The following is a 14640-nucleotide window of genomic DNA, read 5'->3' on the forward strand; positions in this document are numbered from 1 at the left end:
TTAATTTAAAAAATCTAGAATTTAGAGTCTTCTGATGACCATGAATTTATTGTCAATTGTTGGATAATTGTTGGAAAAACCCATCTGGTTCACTAATGTGACCTGGACGGGGTGACCTGGACAGGTTAGATAAGTGTTGAAACTTTATTGCTGGAACAGCACAGCAGGTCAGGCAGCATCCAGGGAACAGGAGATTCGACGTTTCGGGCACAGGCCCTTCTTCAGGTTCCTGAAGAAAGGCCTGTGCCCGAAACGTCGAATCTCCTGTTCCCTGGATGCTGCCTGACCTGCTGTGCTGTTCCAGCAATAAAGTTTCAACTTTGATCTCCAGCATCTGCAGACCTCACTTTCTCCTCGCAGGTTAGATAAGTGGTCAGATGCATAGCATATGCAGTTTAATGTGGATAAATGTAGCTGTACAGGGCCCTGGTGAGACCACACCTGGAGTATTGTGTGCAGTTCTGGTCTCCAAATTTGAGGAAAGACATTCTGGCTATTGAGGGAGTGCAGCGTAGGTTCACGAGGTCAATTCCTGGAATGGCGGGACTACCTTACGCTGAAAGACTGGAGCGACTGGGCTTGTATACCCTTGAGTTTAGAAGACTGAGAGGGGATCTGATTGAGACATATAGGGATTATTAAAGGATTGGACACTCTGGAGGCAGGAATCATGTTTCCGCTGATGGGTGAATGCCGAACCAGAGGACACAGCTTAAAAATACGGGGTAGACCATTTAGGACAGAGATGAGGAGAAACATCTTCACCCAGAGAGTGGTGGCTGCGTGGAATGCTCTGCCCCAGAGGGCAGTGGAGGCCCAGTCTCTGGATTCATTTAACAAAGAGTTGGATAGAGCTCTCAAGGGTTATGGAGATAAGGCAGGGAACAGGATACTGATTAAGGATGATCAGCCAAGATCATATTAAATGGTGGTGCAGGCTCGAAGGGCAGAATGGCCTATGCCTGTACCTATTTTCTATTGTCTATTATCTAATGTCCTTCAGGGAGGGAAATCTGCTGTCTTGACCGGGTCTGACCTACCTGCGGCTCCAGACCCACAGCAATGTGATTGACTCTCAACTGCCTTCTGGGCAATTAGGGGTGAGCAATAAATGCTGTCCTAGCACGCAACACCCCCATCCTGTTAATGAATTTTTAAAAAGTGTCTCTCAAACTCAATTGAGTTTTATGAAGAAATGACCAAGAAGATCAATGAGAGCAGAGCGGTAGGTGTTGTCTGCATGGACTTCAGTAAGACCTTGACAAAGATTCTGAATGGTGGACTGATTTGTAAGGTTAGATCACATGGGATCCACGGAGAGCTAGCCAACTGGTTACAAAATTGGTTTGACAGTAGGAGACAGAGGACGGTGGTAGAGGATTGTTGTTCAGACTGGAGGCTTGTGATCAGCAGTGTGCCGCAAGGATTAGTGTTGGGTCCACTGTTATTCATCATTTATATAAACAATTTGGGTGCAAACATAGAAGGTATGGTGAGTAGTTTTGCGGATGACATCAGAATTGGTGGTGGAGTGGACAGCGAAGATGATCATTTAACAGTATAATGAGATCTTGATCAACTGGGCCAGTGGGCTGAGGAATGGCAGATGGAGTTTAATTTAGATAAATGCGAGATGTTGCATTTTGGTAAGTCAAACCGGGGCAGAAATTACACTGTTAGTGGTAGGGCCCAAGGGATACCTATGGCTAGTACATAGTTTCTTAAAAATGGCATCACAGCTAGACAGGGTGGTGAAGGCAGCATTTGGCACTCTTGCATTAATCAGTCAGAGCATTGAGTACAGGAGCTGGGATGCCATGTTAGGGCTGTATAAGACATTGGTGAGGCTACATTTGGAGTACTGCATACAATTCTGGTTGCCCTATTGTCAGAAGATGTTGTTAAACTGAAAAGGGTGCAAAAAAGATTTACAGGGATGTTATCAAGGCTGGAGGGTTTGAATTGTAAGGAGAAACTGGATAGATTAGATTCCCTGCAGTGTGGAAACAGGCCCTTCGGCCCAACAACTCCACACCTGCCCTCTGAAGAGTAACTTATCCAGACCCATGTCCCTCTGACTAATGCACCTAACACTGTGGGCAATTTAGTATGGCCAATTCACCTGACCTGTACATCTTTGGACTGTGGGAGGAAACCGGAGCACCCGGAGGAAACCCACACAAACACTGGGAGAATGTGCAAACTCCACACAAGCAGTCACTCGAGGCTGGAATCGAACCTGGGACCCTGGTGCTTTGAGGCAGCAGTGCTAGCTACTGAGCCACAGTGCCGGTCCCTCGGTTGGGACTTTTTGCCCTGCAGTTTTGGTGACCTTATAGAGGTTTATAAAATCATGAGGGGCATGGGATAAGGTGAATGTCAAATAGATCTTTGCCCTAGGGTTTGGGAGTTCAAAACTAGAGGATATATTTTTAAGGTGAGAAGAAAGATTTAAATTGGACCTGATGGGCAACTTTTTCACGAGCTGCCAGAGGAAGTGGTGGAGGCTGGTACAGTTATAATAATTAAATGGCATTTGGATGACTACATAAATAGGAAGGATTTGGAGACATATGGGCCAAATGCTGGGAAATGAGACTAGGTCAGATTGGAATGTCTGGTCAGCGTGGTTGAGTTAGACCAAAGGTCTGTTTCCTTACTGTATGACACTTGATGTAAATATTTGAAACAAATTAAAACGTGGGCCACAGAGAGAGTTGAGCAATAATTTAATTAGTGTGACTTTGGAAAATCACAGCAGGTCAGGGAGCATCCGAGGAGCAGTCCTCGCTTTCTCCCAATAATTTAATTACTTTGGCAATGACTAAGTGCAGTCAGGATGGACTGCTTGGTCTACTCTGTGCTGTTAAAAAAAAAATGCTGTCTAAAATTCTGTATAGAGTACTAAAGCAGGTCTTCTTCCTGAATTGCAAACAGGGAGTTTGTTTCAGTCTGCAGCCTGGCTCTGGATTTGAATGAGCGGCTGATCAAGGAGGATCAGATAGAGTATCACGAAGGGTTAAAGGCAAACTTCAAAGACATGGTGAAGGAATTATCAGAAATCACCCACGAACAGGTCAGTGATTCCAGACTTCTGTGAACATGTGACCCAAGAGAACTGTATCCCATTTGTATAATTTATAATTACTTCAAATAAGATCTTCAACTCTCTCTGGAATGAGTTTTTGAACAGCTGGCCTTATCAAAAGCCTCAAGGTGTTTAGGTGAGATGCATAGTGAAAGTATCAGAGATGGGGTCCTCTTTATTTGTCCTCTCTCCAGGCTGTTGATGTTACCTGACTAACAAAATTCCCTCCTCTTCACGTTGGGATGGACTTACATTCATTCACAAAGGAGCTGCGTTGCCTGTTGACTTTAAGTAAGACAACTCTCAATGTTTCAGCAGGCTCCGAAATGCGAACTTTTTCCATCGTGACGTCACTTTGAATTTTGCACCTTCTGCAGAGGATTTGTCAAGTCCAGCTATAGGGCCACCAGCTGACTGGCTTACTGACCCAATAAAATTAAAGAATTCTCACAGGCACCAAAGTAGGAAATAGCACATTTAAATCCCAATATAGAGAGTGCAATGAAGATTGAGGCATTAAGGCAGACGCTGTAAATAGGAGGGTTCAAGCATTTAAAAAATTGAGTCTTTTATAAATTCCTGATTAAGGGCTTATGCTTGAAACATCGATTCTCCTGCTCTTTGGATGCTGCCTGACTTCCTGTGCTTTTCCAGCAACGCATTCGTTGACTCTTTTATAAAGTGTGCAACTTAATTTTGTTCTTTGGCTAAAACTCCATACCTCTCCAAATTATTTATTTTTAGTCACAGTGAGGTTTTTCAGACGCAATTATCATGGAGCAAACCACTCAATATTTGGTCAAGGCTCGGCATTTTCATTGGTGGTTGTGAGAGAGGAGTGAGCGATTAAGGTCTGGACAGAGGATGAGAGAAAAAAGCAAGGTTAAGCGAGAGATTGAAAATGTGAACACAAGGCAAAAGGAAAGTGAGGGAAATTAGTGGAGAAAGACAGAAGGGAAGAAATCAAAGCTGGCCATGTGAAAGACAGAATTCAAGATTTGCTTCAGAAACATGTCCAGTGTGATAATTGTAACAAAAATCAGGAACTGAGAAAAGAGCAATGCATTTTGAGGATGCAGTTGAAGGAACAGGAACTGTTGCAAGCCACAAAAGGTGAAGGGTCTTGCAATCTTATTGATGACTGAGGTCAAACATCAAAAGGAAATGGGTCAAAAAAGAAGGAAAGAAAGCTCGTAGCACTGTGTCTTTGTTAGTTCTCCAAAATTGACTTCTCTAGCCTGACCCTGCCTGTGTTCCAGGAATTTCATTTCTTTCACCACTTCAAGAGCTAGCTGCACTGCTGAGAGTTTCAATTTAGCAAAGCTACATCTTCTTGTATGTCTTATGAGTTCCTTGCTATTCAGACAGCTTTAACCACTCTTTCAGGGAATGTGTAGCCAAACATTTTTTTAAAAACTCTCCTCATCCCTGTCCTTCATTCTTTCGTCAATAGCCTCCCAGCAACATTCTGGGAGTAGGAGACTGCAGCACTATTGGAGGCAGCTCCCCACCACTTCTGCAGGCCAGTGAAGTAAAGCACATAACTACTTTCCAGCTAGCAACACCCACATTCCACATATTTCTGAAAAAAACTTCAATCTGGTTATTGACCCTGTTACTATTATCAATCTTATTTGACATCCACGATCAAAAGAGCATAAATTTCACATTCAGTTATTGAGAAACCTGAAGCCATTGTCTCCAAAAGCTCTGTTCCTCAGTCACTGACACCTACCCACCTCTCTGGCAATTATCTGACACTGACCCAGATTGGTTTCAGCCTCAGTGTCATGTTTGCCCCCATGTTGACCTTTGGGCCACATATCTGTGCCATATCTAAGACTGCTATTGTAATTCCCTCCAACATGCAGGGATTCAGGGATAAACAAAGAATCCCAGCACGTAAATTGCTCATTTGGAGAAAAGGTGCAGGTACAATGGGCTGAATGGCCTCCTTCTACCTTGTAGCAATCATGCAGCCCTACTTCATACCCAGCTGATCTGCTCAAGCTCTCACTCACCCCTTTGTTACCTCCAGTCTTAAAGATTGTATCACTAGTTACATTCTACTTCTTATGTTCTACCCACTATAAACTTGAGTTCATCCAAACAGTTTGGGCGGTGCATTGGCTCAGTGGTTAGCACTGTTGCCTTAGGGACCCAGGCTCGATTCCAGCCTCGGGCAACTGTCTGTGTGGGCATTCTCTCCATATCTCCGTGAGTTTCTTCCGGGTACTCCAGTTTCCTCCCACACTTCAAAGATGTGCAGGTTAGGTGAATTGGCCATGCTAAATTGCCCATAGTGTTCAGGAATGTGTAGATTAGGTGCATTAGTTATGGGAAATGTAGAGTAATAGGGTAGGGGAATGGGTCTGGATGGGATACTCTTCGGAGGGTCGGTGTGGACTTGTTGGGTTGAAGGACGTGTTTCCATACTGTAAGGATTCCATGATTTCTATGATTTCACAAAGTCCCATTCATCCATCATCCCTGTGCTCACTGGCTTATAACTAAGCAGTACTCAGAATTTAAACTTTCATCTTTGTTTTCAAATTTGGTATTGGCATTATCCATCTTCATCCTTTTGTACCTTGTGCAGTCCTTCAGCACACTGGTGATCCTCGAATTCTTCAGTGTAATGATTTTAATCGCTCCAACATTTGAAGCCTTGCCTTAAGCTGCCAAGGACCTAAGCTGTGAAAGTCACTGTCTGAAGGTCCTGAGCAAAACCTTACATCATGGAATCCCAACAGTGCAGATAGAGACCATTTAGCCCATCATGTCTGAACCAACTCTCTGAACTGGGACCCACCCGGAAGTGCACCTCACCCTCCCAACCACCACCAGAGTAAGATGTTGCCTATTAAGGCAGAGATGGGGAGTAATTTCTCATTTCAAAAGATAGTCAGTGCAGGTATCCCCCGCTATCCGAAAGTAGAGCATTCCAGTGAAACATTTTGTAAGCCGAAATGGCATAAAGTGAAGAAGCATTAATTTATATGGGAAAAATGTTCACCTTTTTTTTTTGTAAAGGCGAAAATCCTCTTCGGATTTCTTTTGGTTAGCTAAAGCAGGTACTATCGTAGGTCTTTCATAAAAGCAAAGTTCAGGAAAGCAAAGTTCAGAAAAACAAGGGATACCTGTATGAGATTTTATTTTACCCCAGAGCGCCATCAATGCTAAGTTTATGTAAGGCTGAGAAAGACAGGCTCATTATTAATCAGTCAGGGAATCAAGGGTTATGGGGGTAAGGCAGGAAAGTGGAATTGAGGATTATCAGATCATTGAATGGCTAAGTAGATGGCTTGAATGGCCTACCTGTGCTCTTATGTCTTACTAAAAGGCATAAGTGAACTAGACTTGAATAAATCTAGTCACCATCACTTTCAATTCCAGATTTATTAATTGAATTCCGTTTCCACTAACTGCAGTAGTGGGATTTGGACCAGCATTCCCTGAGCATGAGCCTGGGTCTCTGGTTACTTAGTCCAGTGACATTATCACTATGCTGCCAATCTGCCCGCTTAGATATTTTTAAATCAACTGGATCAGAGATGTTATCACACACCTCTGAAACAGGTAGGACTTGAGCCTGACTGGAACAGAGTTAGAAATGCTACCACTACATTACAAGAGACTTTGTTTGCTTAAACTCCGAACTCTTAAGGATGGATTTTGGCAATGCAAAGCAGCTGCTGATTGGTGGATTGTTGCTGAAATCCCCTGCTTCCTGAACAATAGCCTTACAGATAAACCTTTGCATCTACCTCTGTTTGTGCAGTGTTTTGATCTGATGACAGTACTGCATTTGTTCAGTGAAATTGGATACTATGTAAAAATTTATTCCCAAATATTTACCTGGCCCATTTTATGTAACGTGTGTTGAGTGTTTAAAAGAAAACTGTTCTCAAAATCTATTGGAAGGAAACCTGAAATTTAAACCAGGCTGATGAGCTAAGTAGCTGAAAATGTGTTGCTGGAAAAGCGCAGCAGGTCAGGCAGCATCCAAGGAGCAGGAGAATCGACGTTTTGGGCATAAGCCCTTCTTCAGGAAGGGCTAAGTAGACAGAAATGTTGGAGAACCACCACAGGCCAAGTTTCCCTCCAAGTCGCACATAATCTTGACTTGATGAGCTAAGTAGTTAATAATTACAAACTTGAATTAACAAGGCAATGATGTGGGTCTTGAAACAATAAGCCTCTGATTTGTTAAAGGTAGCATGAGAACATCTTTTTAATTAGTTGTGATGGAACTGGAGGCATTTATTGATCATGCCTTGTTGCCTTGAGAAGGTGGTGGCGAACTGGCTGTACTTGCAACACATGGACTTTAATAAGGCAAAGTGCTGTTAGGGAGCTTGTTCCATGATGTTGACCTGGTGATGAGGAACAAAGAGATGTACACGCAAGTCAAGATTATGTACGACTTGGAGGGAAACTTGACCTGTGGTGGTTCTCCAACATTTCTGTCTAGAGACAGGTGCTAAAATGATTTTGATTAATTGCAACAGGCCACTGCCAGTAAATGTACTTGAGATCAACAGCGGTAAAGGCAGCTACACAAACTGCGTTATCCCGGATAATAACGAACTTTCTCCTGACTTCAGCCATCCAGATATGTGGGGGAATGCATTATCACATACCTCAGTTTGGACCTGCTAGACGATATGAGAGGTTCAGAGGGATCAGAGAGTGTGTTACATTCATTCATCCTGTCTGCTGTTCTTTGAGCCAAAGTGTTGACTGAGCTGGTCCAGTCAAACAACTGGGGTGTGATAATCCTCAATATATTCCCCACTGCTCATATTTGTGATGGTGTGAGACTGCAGTGCAATTTGACAAAAAAGAAGTGTTGGTTCCTGGGGACGTCTCTTACAGAAGGCATTCACTGCCTCCAATGTTTTGGTGTGCCGGCTCAACATATCAAAAAGCAGAAATACTAACAATTAGCTTCCTGATGTGCATTCAAATGGTTGTAGCACCAGCTGGCAATCTGTCAAGAAGTATGAGTAAGCTTTGAATTAACACAGAACATTAATTTAACTCGAGCCACTTGCAACGAGGTTCTGTCCAAATTGGACAATATTCAGAGAAAATGCTTTTGAAGACAAACTACACTCAAGAATTGTGTATGGTGCAATGGTTGGGGTCATTGTAATTGAAGTGCAGATCACCCACATCTGTTTGAATGGTAGAACCAGACTGACGGGCTGGATGGTCCACTGCCATTTCTGCAGCTTTGCATTTGCAGTGATCATTAGGTGTACTTGATAGCCTTTCCATTTTTTGTCCAACTGTTTCCAGTGGGTGATGTTGACTAACATTTTGCTCTTTCCGTTTCATGCTTGCTTTGAAGTGATGAAGGCCTTGATAGGTAAATGCACTTCAGAGTATAGTTCAAAACTAAACATGAGTTGATGTAAAACCTTGAGAGGGAGATTTGGACACTTGCTGCCTATGTGCTCTGCTTATCCATAGATAGAAAGAACCTTCAAATGTGCAGTTGTCTCTCCATCTCTCTGTCTGTCTCTCTCTTTCTCTCTCTCTCTCTCTCCATCCACCCCTCTCCCCCCACTAGCCCTGACTTTACACCTAACCCTAATTCTCAACCATTCCAGTGTTCCCTCACTGGAATAAAATATCTCTGTACCTGCATATGTGTGTGTGTTAACCTTTCAGTAAATAATGTGAAGGGTGCTCAGCATTGTTCAGTCCCCACTGAGAGCAAGTCCTGAGGTCTAGCTGGGCTATGGTTCCTTCTCTTTCATCACACACGTGTCCCAAGTTCATATGAAATTAACCTGGAACCTCAATTCATAATTTGATTCAAGTAGCAGTTAAATCTCAGTGGTTAGCACTGCTGCCTCACAACGCTAGAGACCCGGGTTCGATTCCAGTCTTCAGGCAACTGTCTGTGTGGAGTTTTCACATTCTCCCTGTGTCTGCGTGGGCTTCCTCCTGATGCTCCGGTCTCCTCCCACAGCCCAAACATATTCAGTCGAACATGCTAAATTGTCCTATAGTTTTCAAGGATGTACAGTCTAGGTGGATTAGTCAAGGGAAATGCGTGGATGGGGGAGTGCCCTTCATAGGGCCAGTGCAAATTCTAAGGGCCAAATGGCCCCTCTCTGCACTGTTGGGATTCTATCCAAATCCTTGCCCCTTGTGAAGGAATCATTTGCGAGATATAACTTTGATGCCATGTTGATCTTGTTTGGTTTGCAATGTTAATTCCATCCTGAGTAACCACAAACTTTCCGTTTTTTCCCTCTCTCAAGATTTTGACAGAAGACGACTTGAAGTGCCAGCTGAGGAGCTCTCTGCATGTTTTCAGCGCCATTAGTGGGACGGCCAGTGGTCCTTCTGCCTTCCCCATGTCACTTTGACAGATCACACTGTAGGGGGTGGATGGGGGAGGGTGTGGGGAGGTACATTGGTTCTCAGGATGGTCACTTTAACTGTGCAGAATGAAGGGGGATGCTATTGCCTCTGGCTGACTGATATCGTAAAGCAGGAGAACAGGTCACACTGCGTGAAATGGCTGATTCCAGTGACTGCTCAACCCTCTTCCAGGGTGAGCTCAACCTCTCTGAAACATCTGAAGAAGCATGTTCATCTGGCCTTAGTTTACTTTGGCAGTACAGCTCCTGCAATCCAATCAGTATTATTACGATCAATATGGCTGCCTGCCTAGGACATCTGATGCTCAAAATCCTAAATTTGGTCAACATTAGAGTGATTTGAAAAGCCAAGTCTCGTGTTCACAAACATAATGTTAAAACTGTGCTTTCACATTGCAAATTCTTCACCACCTGTACAGTATGTGTATGTATAAAATAGGAACATTTCCTCATGGCTCTGTGCATTGTCATCTCAAAGTGCTGTAAATTTAAATTGTAACTACACGTAGTGACTGCTTGTGTACAAAAGAAATCCTTAAATATATTGGAGCTTTTTTTTATTTCACATGGAATTTTCTTCCTTCATGGTATGGGTAGTGGGAGGGATGGACACTTGTGTTACAAATGAAAATGCAGACCACTAACTCAGAGTTTCAGTCACAGGTTTCTTTGATGTTGAGTGTTGACTGTGCTGCTTCATGGGCCTCAGCTGATGTCAGCGATGTTAGAGAACTTGCCTGACGTTCTTACCCTCCTGATACAGCTTATCCAGTTCACAAAGCAGCATTCTCTAGGCCAGTCTCCCTTCACCTCACTCAAAGCTGAGGAGAAATGTTGAAGTCAATGTGTGACGTTACCCTTCAAGCTACAGAAGAGGTGGTTACAACTGTCAAGGCCACATCTTCCCAGTGTATAAAACAACTTGCTACATCCCTGATTCCTAGGAAATACCTATAGTACTCGCCCTTCCTTTCGAGTGATTAAGTAAGGGAAGCTCTGAACTTACATGCCGCTGGTTTTTCAGACTAGGGGACTATTCTTAAAATAGGCAAAAGTGAGGACTGCAGATGCTGGAAATCAGAGTCTAGATTAGAGTGGTGCTGGAAAAGCACAGCAGGTCAGGCAGCGTCCGAGGAGCAGGAAAATCAACATTTCGGGCAAAAGCCTTTCAAAGGGAATGCTTTATATTGGAATGTGAGGAATAAGAGTATGGCTAGGGTAAGAATAGGGACAGTCAAAGACAGAAGTGGGAAGTTGAAGGTGGACCCTGTGGAGATCCGAGGGATGCTAAACGAACATTTCTCATCAGTGATTCCTGATGAAGGGCTTTGCCCGAAACGTTGATTTTCCTGCTCCTCGGATACTGCCTGACCTGGTATTAAGTAGAGTAGACATTCCCCTGTGGTTGTGCCCCAGTGAAACCATTGGGGAAATTGTTGAACCACAACACAATGCAGCACCTGTGCAAACTGCAGATGGAAATGGGAGACATGGATAGAGCAGGGCGAGGAATGGATGTTGCAGATTCCAGGGTATAGATTTTTCATTAAGAACAGGCAAGGCAGAAAAAGAGGGGGAAGGGTGGCCTTGTTAGTCAAGGATAGTATAACAGTGGCTGAAAGAACTTTTGACGAGGACTCGTCTACTGAGGTAGTATGGGCTGAGGTTAGAAACAGGAGAGGAGAGGTCACACTGCTTGGAGTTTTTTATAGGCCTTTGCAGAGTTCCAGGGATGTGGAAGAGAGGATTGGCAAAATTATTCTGGGCAGGAGTGAAAGGAACAGGGTGGTCATTGGGGCTTTAACTTCCCCAACATTGACTGGAAATGCTATAACTCTAGTATGTCGGATGGATCAGTTTTTGTCCAATGTGTACAGGAGGGTTTCCCGACACAGTATGTCAAAGGGCCGACAAGAGGGGAGGCCACACTAGATCTGGTGCTTGGTAATGAACCAGGCCAGGTGTTTGATTTAGTTGTAGGTGAGCACTTTGGAGAGAGTGACCATAATTCAGTTACATTTAGTTTAGCAATGGAAAGGGATAGGTACATGCCACAGGTCAAGAGTTACCGATGGGGCAAGGGCAATTATAATGCGATTAGGCAAGAATTAGGATGCATAGAATGGGGTAGCAAAATGTGGGGGATGCAGACAATGGAAATGTGGAGCTGGTTTAAGGAACAGATATTGTGTCTCCTTGATAGGTATGTCCCTGTCAGGCAGGGAGGAAGTGCTAAGGTAAGGGAACCGTGGTTTACTACAGAAATTGCATCTCTTGTTAAGCAGAAGAAGGAGGCTTATGTGTTGATAAGGCAAGATGGTTCAGATGAGCCGATGGAGAGGTACAGCTGGAAGGATTTAAAGAGAGCGTTAAGAAGAGCAAAGAAAGGACACAAGCAGTCTTTAGCAAATAGAATAAAGGAGAACCTAAAGCTTTCTATAGGTATATGAGGAATAAGAGTATGACTAGGGTAGGAATAGGGCCAGTCAAAAACAGAAGTGGAAAGTTGAAGGTGGACCCTATGAAGATCGGAGAGGTGCTAAATGAACATTTCTCATCAGTTTTCGCTCAGGAAAAGGAGAATATTGTAGAGGAGAAGAATGAGGTACGAGATATTAGACTAGAAAGGATCGAGGTTAGTTATGAACAGGTGTTATCAATTCTAGAAGGAGTTAAAGTAGACAAGTCCCCTGGGCCGGATGGGATTTATCCAAGGATTCTATGGGAAGCTAGAGAGGAGATAGCAGAGCCTTTGGCTTTGGTATTTGAGTCATCATTATCTTCAGGTTTAGTACCAGAGGACTGGAGGATTGCAAATGTTGTGCCCGTGTTCAAGAAGGGTAGTAGAGATGACCCAGGTAATTATAGACCAGTAAGCCTTCCTTCTGTTGTAGGAAAGGTTTTGGAAAGGATTATAAGAGATGAGATTTATAATCATCTAGCAAGCAACAATTTGATTGGAGATAGTCAACATGGTTTCATCAAGGGCAGGTCATGTCTCACAAACCTCATTGAGTTTTTTGAGAAGGTGACCAAGCATGTGGATGAAAGTAGGGCAGTTGATATGGTATACATGGACTTCAGTAAAGCCTTTGATAAGGTTCCACATGGTAGGCTGTTGGAGAAAATGCAGAGGCATGGGATTGAGGGTAATTTAGCAGTTTGGATTAGAAATTTCTGAAAGAAAGCAGCGAGTGGAGGTTGATGAAAAATATTCAGCCTAGGACCTCTCTGCAGTTGTGTTCCAGGCTTCTGGCCTCTAGTTCTTACCGTAGCTAAGTCCTCGCCCATTACCTCCATGTGCCCACTCCAGACCCCTGCTGAGCTAGTCCATTATTGAGTCTTGGAGCTCAGCCCAGCCGACAGGGTGAGGTCATCAGTGAACTGTACAAAACAGAAACCAATGGACAGGCATTTATTTCTTATTGTGAATGCTCAGCTGAGATTTAAGACTCAACCATGGATTGGCTTAGGAGGGATCTGTATTCGTAAGTGAAATTGAAGTGTTGGTACCTCATGACTGAAGGTAGATTTTCAGATCAACTGTCAAAACCTGTATTCTACATCTTGATGTGGAAGACTGTATTTCTTTCTTTGTTGTAATTTATTGCCCAGTGAGAATGGTAGACTCTACTCTTCCAAAAGATTTGATTTAGATTTATTGTCATGTGTACTCACTCATGAGTGAGTGGAGTGGAGTGGAGTGGAGTGAAAAGTGTATAATGTCACCAGACATCTTAAGGTGCAAAGTAGGAAAGAAACAAAGTTTAAAAAGTTAAGCATTACAGACCTTCATCAAATAAGTAAACAAATAAAGTAGTAAGATAGCATTTAGCATTAAAGACCTTCTTAGTATAAACTAGAAAAATAAAAGATTAAAAGTTCAACAGTTTTTCAGTCCTCCGCTTTGCTCACTGTCTGGGAGACCTCAGCTGCCAGTTCCTGACACAGCCACTGTGACCAGGGGACCCGTCTCACAGACGATGTAGGCAGAGCTGGTCATATGGGCTGATCCTTATAGTGTTTAATCCAGCAGTGGCTGCTCAAGATCCTTTTCTCACAGGACCCAGTTAACAGCTGTCATCTTCAACAGGACTTGGTCAACAGCATGGCGCAGGAGCAAGATGTTAAAGAGTAAATTAAACTCTGGAGCATATGGTACCACGACAAAAGAGGACAGAGAATTCACCTTCTGAAGTCTCTTCCACCATTTAATACGATTATGGCTGAACTGTCCCTGATTCCAGTTTCAAATATTTGCTTCCTATCTCTGAATATTCTCACTCAAAATAAAGTCCGTCAATCTCAGTCTTAAAAGTTTCTGTGATTGTCCTTCTACATTTCTGTTCTTCGTTAAGTGAAACAGTATATCCTAATTTCAACACATCAAACTATTGGTGGATGCTGGAAATACTCAGCTGGGTTCAACAGTTGAGAGACAGAGAAAGGGAATCTTTCATTGTGATATTGAACTTCCTGATTTCAAAGCTGAATGACTTTTCGCTGATGGAGTGAAGGGCTGACTAAAGGTGTAGATCCAGCAGTCCTCATCAAGCCTTAGGATAGCCCGGTCAAGGCTGCGAAAAAGGATGGTTGGTCTAAGCGTGTGGGTCAACTTTTGGGGAGGTAGAAAAGTGATCCAGGTCTGAGGGTGAGAGTCATGTGACGTGGAAGCAGACCCTTCAGTACAACTCGTCCATGCGAACCAAGTTTCCCAAACTAAACAAGTCCTACATGTTGGCATTTGGCCCATATCCCTTTAAAACTTTCCTATTCATGTATTTGAGGAGAAAGTGAGGACTGCAGATGCTGGAGATCAGAGCTGAAAATGTGTTGCTGGAAAAGCACAGCAGGTCAGGCAGCATCCAAGGAGCAGGAGAATTGACGTTTCGGGCATAAGCCCTTCTTCAGGAAGGGCTTCTTCATGTATTTGTCCAAATCTCTTTTTAATGTTATAACTGTACCTGCATCTGCCACTTCCTCTGGCAGTTCATTCCACATACAAACCATGAATGAAAAAGTTGCCCCTCAGATCTCTTTTAAATCTTTCTCCTCTGACCTTAAAAATATGCCCCCTAGTTTTGAACTCCCCCACCCCAGGGAAAAGACCTTTGCTATTCACCTTACTTCTGCCCCTCATGATTTTATAAA

General features: G+C 43.4%; 1 protein-coding gene across 1 annotated transcript in view; it reads left to right on the top strand.

The window, feature by feature from the left end:
- Positions 1-10054, top strand: part of LOC122557068 (dedicator of cytokinesis protein 11) — a 291784-nt gene extending 281730 nt beyond the window's left edge. Inside the window, exons 52-53 of the mRNA XM_043704339.2 lie at positions 2938-3076; positions 9367-10054. Of these exons, the coding sequence (XP_043560274.2) occupies positions 2938-3076; positions 9367-9474 (247 nt within the window). The 3' untranslated portion in view covers positions 9475-10054. The remainder of the gene's footprint in view (positions 1-2937; positions 3077-9366) is intronic.
- Positions 10055-14640: the final 4586 nt, after the last annotated feature.

This window comes from Chiloscyllium plagiosum, unplaced genomic scaffold (genome assembly GCF_037043375.1).
Source record: "Chiloscyllium plagiosum isolate Xiang-an unplaced genomic scaffold, Cpla_swu_hap1 HiC_scaffold_11, whole genome shotgun sequence".
In the NCBI taxonomy this organism is placed as follows: domain Eukaryota; kingdom Metazoa; phylum Chordata; class Chondrichthyes; order Orectolobiformes; family Hemiscylliidae; genus Chiloscyllium; species Chiloscyllium plagiosum.